General features: G+C 42.0%; 1 protein-coding gene across 1 annotated transcript in view; it reads left to right on the forward strand.

The window, feature by feature from the left end:
- LOC527529 (RNA polymerase II elongation factor ELL2-like) overlaps positions 1-12,415 on the forward strand; it is a 143,680-nt gene that overhangs the window by 23,562 nt on the left and 107,703 nt on the right. Inside the window, exon 2 of the mRNA XM_059883819.1 lies at positions 6,408-6,559. Coding sequence (XP_059739802.1) covers positions 6,408-6,559 — 152 coding nt within the window. The remainder of the gene's footprint in view (positions 1-6,407; positions 6,560-12,415) is intronic.

A 12,415-nucleotide genomic window follows, 5' to 3' on the forward strand; every position in this document is an offset into this window, starting at 1 on the left:
GGGCCCTGAAAGTCATAAACTATTTAAGTCCCTTTGTTCAGTACTCTCTTCTCTCCCAAGGCTTCGAGTAATGGCAAAAACCAGCACAGAAACCAGTGGTAATAGAAAAACCAGCACAGATACCAACGAAGGTGTCTTAAGTTTCCATTTGATCATGTATCCCTTGCTCTCACCCATGCTTCCCTCAGCCAGAGCTTATGTTATTGAACATGGAAGCAAGAACCATGTGTTTAAATATTTTACAGATTTTGTCACCCTTGGCCACTATCTGCACTGATGTCTATCTCAGAGTGCTACAGAAGTATCCATAAGTGGAAATGACACTCCTGAGGTATTCAAGCCAAAGCATTTTTGTGACTATCTAAATACATGAAACTTGCTTTGCTGTATGAACTGACAGCATTTATAAAAGACACGAAGTTGAAATGGAAAAGGCCATTGTTAGCTAAATGAAATGAACATGTTTATTGACTGAAAATCACGTGGAAAGACTGTCTTATCTAAGTGTCCAGGGCACCTGCTGTTATTCTAATCTTCCTAGTTAATGGTCTCCAAAGCATGCTCCTTCCTCCTCTGTCTCAACCCCTGCCTGGGCTTGACACTAATGACTATATTGGCATTTTACATTATTTTGTGTGATTCTTAGTTGATCTCTGTCTCCCCAACTAGACAGTATAATCTACATCAGAAGGGGCCATACCTGTTTTGCTCATAGCTGTATCTCCTGTGCCTAGAATATTATCTTGTCCACTGTAAGTTTTCCATTAAGGGGAAGAAAGGAAAGGACAGATTCCTATGAAGTGGAAAATTAGGGGAGGAATGTAGTTAGAAGTTAGTTACTGGAATAGTAGATATGCTGAAGTTCAATGTAAGACACTGTATGATAGGTAGAACAATGATTGTCCATGTCTTAATTTCTGGATCTTATGGCTATGCTACCTTTATATGGCAAAACAAACTTAGCAGATGTGATTAAATTAACGGTTTTGAGGGTTTTGAGATGGGGAGATTATGCTAGATTATTCAAGTGGGCCCCCTATAATGACAAGGGTCCTTAAAGTAGAAGAGAGGGAAAGAAGTCAGAATGAAAAGAAGGATCTAGACTCTACTGTGGTGTTTGCTAATAGAGGAAGGGAGGAGCCTGAGCCAAGAAACATGGGCAGCCTCTAGTAGCTGAAAAAAGGCAAGGAAATGGATATCCCCTGGAGCCTCCAGGACAACACAGCCCTGTTCACAACTTGATTTTAGTTCAGTGATACTTTTGTTAGGCTGAGAGCCAAAGAATTGATGCTTTCAAATTGTGGTACTGGAGAAGGCTCTTGAGAGTCCCTTGGACTGCAAGGAGATCAAACCAGTCAGTCCTAAAAGAAATCAAACCTGAATATTCATTGGAAGAACTGATGCTGAAACCGAAGCTCCAATACTTTGGCCACCTGATGTGAAGAGCCAATTGTTTGGAAAAGACTCTGATGCTGGGAAAGATTGAGGGCAGGAGGAGAAGGGTGAGACAGAGGATGAGATGGTTGGATGGTATCACTGACTCGATGGACATGAGTTTGAGCAAACTCCAGGAGACTGTGAAGGACATGGAAGCTTGGAATGCTGCAGTCCATGAGGTTGCAGAGTCAGACACAACTTAGCCACTGAACAACTACAATCTTTGTTAGACTTATACCTCCGGAAATGTAAAATAATAAATTTGTTTCATTCAGGCTGCTAAGTTTGTGATACTCTGTTACAATAGCAATAGGAAAGTAGTACAGGACCCATTAACATTTTCCTTTCCTTTTCTTTTTTTTTTTTTTGGCATTTCCATTTCTGCTAACACTTTCCTTTCCTATATATTACTAGGGACTTCCTGCCAGTGTATCCCTGAGGTGACAGTTTGTTTAAGGAGCTAGTTTTTTTTTTTTTTTTTTTCCTGTAAGAAGTAACAATTATAATTATAATAAGAATAAAATAATAGGATTGTTTCTATAACAATTACATAGCATCAATTAATATATATTAGGGGTTTTGTAAAAGTGACATTGTACACAGAACACTTAACCCATAGTAGCTTACCATGGTTATGCTCTTAGATTTGGAGAAGAGGGCCTCCTTGACTGAACTCCATGACATAGAAGGTCCCAGGGAAGCCCCAGATAGTAGAATCACATATACCCACAATTAATTTATTAAAAAACAAAACAAAACAAAAAAACCTGAGTACCTGCATCACTCAGAATCTTTTCCTCAGTGCTGGCACAGCGTCACCATAGCACAAGTCAAGGGAGTGCTGAACCAGAGTAACTCACCAATCCTATGAGGTTATCACTCATGACTAACACTGATCAAACCCCAAGTCTTCTCCTGGGTCCTTAAACAAGAGGAAACTGCAAATGCAGTGGTGCCACTGCTCATGTCAGAGAGGGGCAAGGGACTTTAGAGTACAGGGAGCATTTGACTAGAGGTATTTAGGTAACAGAAAAGACAAATGAATCCTTACATCTTCTTTGATAGCACGAATGCACTGAATTCTTCCATAATATTGAAGAAGGAATTCATAGGGCCTGGACTCCATCTTAGGCCTGTTCATGCTGATCATGCTCAGCCACCTTTCCAATGGACTCTGAACTCTGTGTTTAATGCCTATTAAAACAACAACAGAAGGGTAAGACCCCCTCAAGACAGGGGAACCTTGAAGATCATATCTAGGTTACTTATTGCCTAAGAGAAAACATACAATAATCACCCCTTCTCCAGACAGGCCATAAATTTTTCTGTGTCTATCAGAGTGTAACCTCGGGTTTACTGATTATTGGCTAATTGTTTGACTCTTTGAGCACATGAGCACATAGCATGTGAATAATGGGGTTATTGGGATTGTATTTTCCTTGGTTTATGTGAAACTCAAGGAGTTTGGAGTGGCAGGTTCAGACACATACACATGGGGTATACAAGATTTTCACAAATGCTGGTCAGGGTCCTTGGCTAAGAGGAGACTCTGCCTTGGGCCCGCCGGTGTAATAAACTGCACTCAACTATCTGCGTTATCCTTCTGAGTGAGTTTGTTTTCCGGAACGCATGGCTACAACAATATCATTTCCTAGTGTTTATATGATTTTCTTTCTTTCATTTTCTTATGTTTATGGTTCTAGAAATACTTGCAAATTAATAGGCACATAGCTATTGAAGAACATCATTCAATATTAAATGACTCATGCTTTCATAATTTTACCTTTATATAGGTATAAAGCTTTTATATATCTGTATATGTATATATATATATATATATATATGTGTGTATATATATATATATATATACAGAAAATAGAAATTCTTTACATGCTAATAAGTATAAAGTATATCAATTTTTTACACGAGCAAGGATAAGGATATGGAAGACGAGAGTTGTGAATGGTGTTATTTTTATAAAACTATGTATAGTTGTTATAGTCACGCATTCCAGGAAACAAACTCACTCAGAAGGACAACGCAGATAGTGGAGTGCAGTTTATTACACCGTTGGGCCCAAGGCAGTCTCCTCTTAGCCAAGGACCCTGACTGACTGTTGTGAAAACCTTGTATACCTTAAGTGTACTGCTCAAGCTCACATCCCCAAATTCCTTAAACCTAGCCTGGAAAGTGTTAAAGGGAGATACAATCAGGTTACAGCCATGATTCATAATCAGAAGCATCAGCTGGTTATATATTGTAGCCTACACCAATGGGTGCCATAAAGATTATAAAGGTGACTGACTACATAGGGGAATATTACATTCTTTTCAGTGACGGGAAATCTTGGTATGGAATCTAGTGTTTATCAGTCCGGGACCCCAATTTGGCTGTAGGTATGTTATCCCCATGGCTACCAAGCACATGGTCCAAAGCTCACTGAAAGTGCAAGATGGAGTTTCCTTTTTCAAGATGGAGTCAGCTCAGTGTGTTCCTTTCCTCCCTCATAATGATTTCACTTTTAAAATTAATATGTTAAAGAATGTTTCCCTAAAATTAAAAGCTTTGTTTACCTAACTTTGATTTAAACATTTTACATTTGTTAATCATAATTTGCATTCTTTACTTTAACAGATGATTTTGACTATTTTAAAAATCCTGTTTTTTAAGTATGTTAACAAATCTTTATTTTAAAAATAATTTACATTGTTATAAACATATATTACATTTTGCATATTTTGAGTATAATTATATTTTTATTCTTTACAACATTACTAAAAAATTTTCACAATCTAAAAATTAAGAGTTCTGTTTTGAGATTCAATGGGAATTTTTAGGACTTAAGCCCAGGAAGCAGCATCTCAGGTTACCCTGAAAGAACTGCTCCAAGGAGGTGAAGGGGGAGCCAGGATATGTAAGAGTTTTGCAACAAAGGGCAGGTAGTAGGAACACAAGATTAGTATTAATAAAAGAAAACTAGGTATCTCAAGTTAAGAGGCAGTCCTGTCTGCCTCTTGGTGACCCCATGTATTGTTTGATAGGCTCTCATAAACTGGTGCAAGCCAGCTCCAGCACACCGTCTCCAAGTCACAGGGCTAATAGGTGGTCAGAGCAGAAGTGTGTCCCTGGGTCATATGTGAACTTCAGAGCACTCCCCCTCATAATTCTTTGGTTTCAGATCCAAGGGTTCTGATTCACTAATTGAGAGGTGAAATCACACACCTACTGGTCTTGCAATCTCTTCACTTCCACTCCCCTACCAACTTTGAGTTAGAAGAAAGCTAAGCACAAAATATCCTTGACTATGCAGCTAATGAATGTGATAAGCTCATTTGAAATTTCACACTTGCTTCTGAAATGGTTCCACTCAGTTCAGTGAGCCTTTAAATAGGCACCATTTCAAGGCTGTGATGGCTTACCCATTAGTGGTTAAGTGATTTGCCTTAGGCTACTTTAGGAAATTACTTTAAATCAAAACCTCCATATGATAGAAATCTGTATTGGAAGAGTCACTAGAACTTAAGGCAGCAGGAAGAATACATTTTACTTTCAAATACATTATTCTGGGGGAATCAAAAGGAATGCCGATTATCTAGGAAAAGGGTAGTCCACATCTAAACTACTGTTAGGAGTGGGCCAACAGGAGTTTCAATGGGTTCCAACAGCTCCCTTGTTTGGAACAGGGCCTCTCTTGTCCTGCTAAATCTTCCTGGCATTTGAAGAAGAATCATCACAATAAAATAGGATTTAAGTTCTAAGTTTATGTTGAAGCCAAGTAAAAGTGTTTCATATAGTGTCTCCTTAAAATAGTAACTTCTAGCTCTTAAAAAATTGTTTTGCATAACTTTTATCTCATTTGTCTGCTTTTTCTTTCTTGCTGACCTACTAGAAGGACACAGATGAGGAGAGGACAGAGGTGGCCCCACTCACCAACTGGAAAGAGGCAGGTGGCTTTGCCATCAGAGAAGCAGATGCATGGAAACAGTGCATTTATAAAATGCCTAGAAGAGGCCCTTAGAATTGGACATGGAACAACAGACTGGTTCCAAATCGGGAAAGGAGTACATCAAGGCTGTATATTGTCACCCTGCTTATTTAACTTATATGAAGTGTACATCATGAGAAACACTGGGCTGGATGAAACACAAGCTGGAATCAAGATTGCCAGGAGGATATGCAGATGCCACCATCCTTATGGCAGAAATCGAAGAACTAAAGAGACTCTTGATGAAAGTGAAAGAGGAGAGTGAAAAAGTTGGCTTGAAACTCAACATTCAGAAAACTAAGATCATGGCATCTGGTCCCATCACTTCATGGCAAATAGATGGGAAAACAATGGAAACAGTGACAGACTTTATTTTTTGGGCTCCAAAATGATTGCAGATGGTGATTGCAGCCAGAAATTAAGAGATGCTTGCTCCTTGGAAGAAAAGTTATGACCAACCTAGGCAGCACATTAAAAAGCAGAGGCATTACTTTGCTAACAAAGGTCTGTCTAGTCAAAGCTATGGTTTTTCATGTATGAATGTGAAAGTTGGACTATAAAGAAAGATAAGCACTGAAGAATTGATGCTTTTGAACTGTGGTGTTGGAAAAGACTCTTGAGAGTCCCTTGGACTGCAAAGAGATCCAACCAGTCCATCCTAAAGGAAATCAATCCTGAATATTCATTGGAAGGACTGATGCTGAAGCTAAAGCTCCAATATTTTGGCTACCTGATGCAAAGAGCCAACTGATTAGAAAAGACCCTGATGCTGGGAAAGATTGAAGGTGGGAGGAGAAGGGGATGAAAGAGGATGAGATGGTTGGATGGCATCACTGACTCAATGGACATGAGTTTGAGCAAGCTCCACGTGTTGGTGATGGACACGGAAGTCTTGTGTGCTGCAGTTCATGGAATTGCAGAGTCAGACATGACAGAGCAACTGAACTGAATTGAACACCTGCTTAAATCCTGTTTCTGAATGCAGGACAACACTGAGGTCCCCAGCAAATGCAGAGCCTGGGGGCCTGATGTTGCTGATAGAAATGAGGCTCCACTGAGGGAGTGTTTAGGGGAAGAACGGAGCTTAATGTTGGTGGGAATGTTCTGTGGCGTCAGTCTAAAGTGCAAGGCCAAGAGGTAATGAGTAAACAGGATTCCAATTATGGATAGCCTTTTGGTGTTTGGAATTGAGGGTAGTAGCTGAGTCAATGGAGCTTTTTGATGTGGCTGATGTACCCAAAGAAAGGCAATGCCAAAGAATGCTCAAACTACCGCACAATTGCACTCATCTCAAATGCTAGTAAAGTAATGCTCAAAATTCTCCAAACCAGGCTTCAGCAATACATGAACAGTGAACTTCCAGATGTTCAAACTGGTTTTAGAAAAGGCAGAGGAACCAGAAATCAAATTGCCAACATCCAATGGATCATGGAAAAAGCAAGAGAGTTCCAGAAAAACATCTATTTCTGCTTTATTGACTATGCCAAAGCCTTTGACTGTGTGGATCAAAATAAACTGTGGAAAATTCTGAAAGAGATGGGAATACCAGACCACCTGACCTGCCTCCTGAGAAACCTATATGCACGTCTGGAAGCAACAGTTAGACCTGGACATGGAACAACAGACTGGTTCCAAATAGGAAAAGGAGTATGTCAAGGCTGTATATTGTCACCCTGCTTATTTAACTTCTATGCAGAGTACATCATGAGAAACGCTGGGCTGGAAGAAACACGAGCTGGAATCAAGATTGCCAGGAGAAATATCAATAACCTCAGATATGCAGATGCCACCACCCTTATGGCAGAAAGTGAAGAGGAACTCAAAAGCCTCTTGATGAAAGTGCAAGTGGAGAGTGAAAAAGTTGGCTTAAAGCTCAACATTCAGAAAACGAAGATTATGGCCTCTGGTCCCATCACTTCATGGGAAATAGATGGAGAAACAGTGGAAACAGTGTCAGACTTTATTTTGGGGGGCTCCAAAATCATGGCAGAAGGTGATTGCAGCCATGAAATTAAACGACACTTACTCCTTGGAAGGAGGGTTATGACCAACCTAGATAGCATATTCAAAAGCAAAGACATTACTTTGCCAACAAAGGTCCGTCTAGTCAAGGCTACGGTTTTTCCAGTAGTCATGTATGGATATGAGAGTTGGACTGTGAAGAAAGCTGAGCGCCGAAGAATTGATGCTTTTGAACTGTGGTGTTGGAGAAGACTCTTGAGAGTCCCTTGGACTGCAAGGAGATCCAACCAAAGGAGATCAGTCCTGGGATTTCTTTGGAAGGAATGATGCTAAAGCTGAAACTCCAGTACTTTGGCCACCTCATGCGAAGAGTTGACTCATTGGAAAAGACTCTGATGCTAGGAGGGATTGGGGGCAGAAGGAGAAGGGGACGGCAGAGGATGAGATGGCTGGATGGCATCACCGACTCCATGGACGTGAGTTTGTGTGAACTCTGGGAGTTGGTGATGGACACAGAGGCCTGGTGGGCTGCAATTCATGGGGTCGAAAAGAGTCGGACACGACTGAGCGACTGAACTGAACTGAACTGAACTGATGTACCCATGGTGACAGTGGTCAATGATTTCGGCTACAAAGTTGCTTCCTCTTAGGGCTGGAAGATGTGTAAAGAGTGGCTCAGGAATAAATGGTCTTGGTTCCAATCCTGCTTCGTACAAGACCCAAATGTATCATTTAGTGCCTCAGCCTATCCCCTCGTTAGACTGAGCAGGACTCTGTGGGGCCCTCTTGGATACAAAATATTTCCTTTCCCTGGGAAAATGCTTCATTCAGCCTCCCAGACCTTCCCTGAATACCAAAGCGCACATTCAAATAGTTACTATTCAGGAAAGGGAGGGGATGCAGAAGCCTTGAGGGTGTGATCAAGAAACAATAGCGCAGCAATTAAAGCAGGGCCTGTTTCTTCCTCAAGGGATACACAGAACCAGATCTTTGACTTCTTCTGCAGGAACTAATCCACCCCCATCCGGTGGAGAATGGTAACTTCAGGCTGTGCACAGGATTCCTGGAGCCCCGCCCTATTACCTCACCACCAGCCAATCAGAAGAAAGTGTACATGGTTCAGTTCACTTCAGTCGCTCAGTCCTGTCCGACTCTTTGCAACCCCATGGACTGCAGCACGCCAGGCCTCCCTGTCCATCAACAATGCCTGGAGTTTACTCAAACTCATGTCCATTGAGTCAGTGATGCCATCCAACCGTCTCCTCCTGTCTTAAAACTTCTCAAATTTTGCTGTTGAGGAGACACTGCTTTGTGAAAGTGTTTTTACTTGTGGCGAGTAAGAAAGCCTTCTTCTGTGCTTTGGCTTGGTTGTACCTTTTGACTTGACACCCACCAAGAGGCAAACCCCATTTTCTTTCTCTCTTTTTAAAAGTTATGTGTTTGACTGCACCAGATCTTAGTTTCTGCATGCGGGATCCCAACCAACGATGGAACCCAGGTCTCCTGCACTGGCAGGGTGGAGTCTTTGCCACTGGATTACCAGGGAAATCCCCAAACCCAAGTAACACTAGGATTTCTGTCCAGAGGATGGAATTAGGTAGTTTAACAACTGCTCCAGGTGGCTGTTATCAAAAGGCCAATTCGGGAAACACAGCTGTGGTATCTTGTAACTTGACATGTCGTCCTGGCTATCGCCGTGCAGATTATTAGAAATGCAGAATCTCAGCCCCAGCCGGATACTGTGTGCATTTTAACAAGATCCACAGGTGATTTCTATGCACAACAACATCTGAGAAGCCCTGTTCTAAGTCTCTAGTCACTGCCAAGTAATCATGTGACCTGTTCTGGAAATTGAGCTATTGTGGTTGTCTTGGGAAAGCAGACAAGAGGAAGGTTATTGCTTTGGTAAATGTGGATAACTTTAAATGTTCTGCTTTATCTTTTAAATCTACCCGGTATTGTTGAGGCCAGTAAGGAAACGTAAAAGTGCAACATAAAATTGTAGACAATGCTTATGCTCAGTCAAGTCTGACTCTTTCTGGCCCCATGAACTATAGCCCACCAGGCTTCTCTACCGGTGGAATTCTCCAGGCAAGAATACTGGAGTAGGCTGCTATTTCCTCCTCCAGGGAATATTCCTGACTCAGGGATGGAACCCCTGTCTCTGGCGTCTCCTGCATTGGCAGGCTGATTCTTCACCACTGAGCCACCTGGGAAGCCCAACGTTGATTCCAGTGGAGTAAAAAAGATTGTTGCATAGTACGTATGATTTAGCTCGCCATTTCCTTGGAGGGAGGAATAATGGATATTCTTTTTCTGAAGAGGAGAGACTGAAGGTACACAGCAGAGTCCAGAAGAAATTCAACCTGGCGAACGAGGTAAGTAAGGTCATGTTCCCTTCAAGCATTTCATTTAGAAGATTTGTAGGATGGTGCTTCCTCATAATCTTTTCAGTTCTTCAAAAATATGCAACTGGGATTCTTCCTTCTGCTGTGATGGTATGAAAAGCAGTCAAGTAGTCTGTTTGAAAACCATAGTTGTCTTTATGAATTCAATGACCTACAAAACATCAAAATACATTTTCTAAAATCTTTATTCACAAACAGTTTGGGATTTAACAATTTCAGTTTCATGGAGCTGTAAGTTTTACCGTCTTGTCAGTAGGCATTACAGAGAAGGCAATGGCAACCCACTCCAGTACTCTTGCCTGGAAAATCCCATGGATGGAAGAGCCTGGTAGGCTGCAGTCCATGGGGTCACTAAGAGTCAGACACACTGGGAGACTTCACTTTCACTTTTCACTTTCATGCATTGGAGAAGGAAATAGCAACCCACTCCAGTGTTCTTGCATGGAGAATCCCAGGGACGGGGGAGCCTGGTGGGCTGCCATCTATGGGGTCGCACAAAGTTGGACATGACTGAAGCGACTTAGCAGTAGCAGCAGCAGCAGTAGGTCTTAAGCATTTATTGATCAACAAATTGTTTTTCAGCCAGTTTTCAATACCGTTCTTAGTCCACACTCAGACTTTTTGTACCAGTGTTAGCCAAAGTGATAAACCTACATTTAATGGAGAGAAGGTTATTTACCATAAGTACAATTTCTTGTAACAGTATCTTTGAAATATTTCATGTTGAACTCCTATTGCATTATTATTATATCAGATTATTCCTTTGATGGCTATCAGAGGATGAGAGACACATTGTTGAATCGCAGTTAATAATCATCAGATCAGATCAGATCAGTCGCTCAGTCGTATCTGACTCTTTCCGACCCCGTGAATCGCAGCACGCCAGGCCTCCGTGTCCATCACCAACTCCTGGAGTTCACTGAGACTCACGTCCATCAAGTCAGTGATGCCATCCAGCCATCTCATCCTCTGTCATCCCCTTCTCATCCTGCCCCCAATCCCTCCCAGCATCAGAGTCTTTTCCAATGAGTCAACTCTTCGCATGAGGTGGCCAAAGTACTGGAGTTTCAGCTTTAGCATCATTCCTTCCAAAGAAATCCCAGGGCTGATCTCCTTCAGAATGGACTGGTTGGATCTCCTTGCAGTCCAAGGGACTTTCAAGAGTCTTCTCCAACACCACAGTTCAAAAGCATCAATTCTTCGGTGCTCAGCCTTCTTCACAGTCCAACTCTCACATTCATACATGACCACTGGAAAAACCATAGCCTTGACTAGACGGACCTTTGTTGGCAAAGTAATGTCTCTGCTTTTGAATATGCTATCTATGTTGGTCATAACTTTCCTTCCAAAGAGTAAGCGTCTTTTAATTTCATGGCTGCAGTCACCATCTGCAGTGATTTTGGAGTCCAGAAAAATAAAGTCTGACACTGTTTCCACTGTTTCCCCATCTATTTCCCATGAAGTGATGGGACTGGATGCCATGATCTTCGTTTTCTGAATGTTGAGCTTTAAGCCAACTTTTTCACTCTCCACTTTCACTTTCATCAAGAGGCTTTTGAGTTCCTCTTCACTTTCTGCCATAAGGGTGGTGGCATCTGCATATCTGAGGTTATTGATATTTCTCCCGGCAATCTTGATTCCAGCTCGTGTTTCTTCCAGCCCAGCGTTTCTCATGATGTACTCTGCATAGAAGTTAAATAAGCAGGGTAACAATATACAGCCTTGATGTACTCCTTTTCCTATTTGGAACCAGTCTGTTGTTCCATGTCCAGTTCTAACTGTTGCTTCCTGACCTGCATACATATTTCTCAAGAGGCAGGTCAGGTGGTCTGGTATTCCCATCTCTTTCAGAATTTTCCACAGTTTATTGTGATCCACACAGTCAAAGGCTTTGGCATAGTCAATAAAGCAGAAATAGATGCTTTTCTGGAACTCTCTTGCTTTTTTGATGATCCAGCGGATGTTGGCAATTTGATCTCTGGTTCCTCTGCCTATAGCTAGCATGTGCTGTGCTATGCTATGCTAAGTCACTTCAGTTGTGTCCGACTCTGTGTGACACCTAGACAGCAGCCCACCGGGCTTCCCTGTCCCTGTGATTCTCCAGGCAAGAACACTGGAGTGGGTTGCCATTTCCTTCTCCAATGCATGAAGGTGAAAAGAGAAAGTGAAGTCGCTCAGTGGTGCCCGACTCTTAGCGACCCCATGGACTGCAGCCTACCAGGCTCCTCTGTCCATGGGATTTTCCAGGCAAGAGTACTGGAGTGGGGTGCCATTGCCTTCTCTGTAGCTAGCATATAATGCTTTACAATTAAAAAGTTTCAAACACCAAATCTTATTTGATGCCAGGAAGAGACTGTGATTTCCTCTTGGTGAACATGGGGCTTCCCTGGTGGCTCAGATGGTAAATAATCTACCTTCAATGCAGTAGAATGGGTTGGAAAGATTTCTGGGAGAGGCAGTGGCTCCCCACTCCAGTATTCTTGCCTGAAGAATCCCATGGACAGAGGACCCTGGCGGGCTACACAGTCCATGGAGTTGCAAAGATTCGGACATGACTGAACATGTATAAGAAAACTAAAATGGGATCCAGGAAATTGCCCAAGGTCACAGTACTTGTTATGTG

This window comes from Bos taurus, chromosome X, assembly GCF_002263795.3.
Source record: "Bos taurus isolate L1 Dominette 01449 registration number 42190680 breed Hereford chromosome X, ARS-UCD2.0, whole genome shotgun sequence".
NCBI lineage: Eukaryota > Metazoa > Chordata > Mammalia > Artiodactyla > Bovidae > Bos > Bos taurus.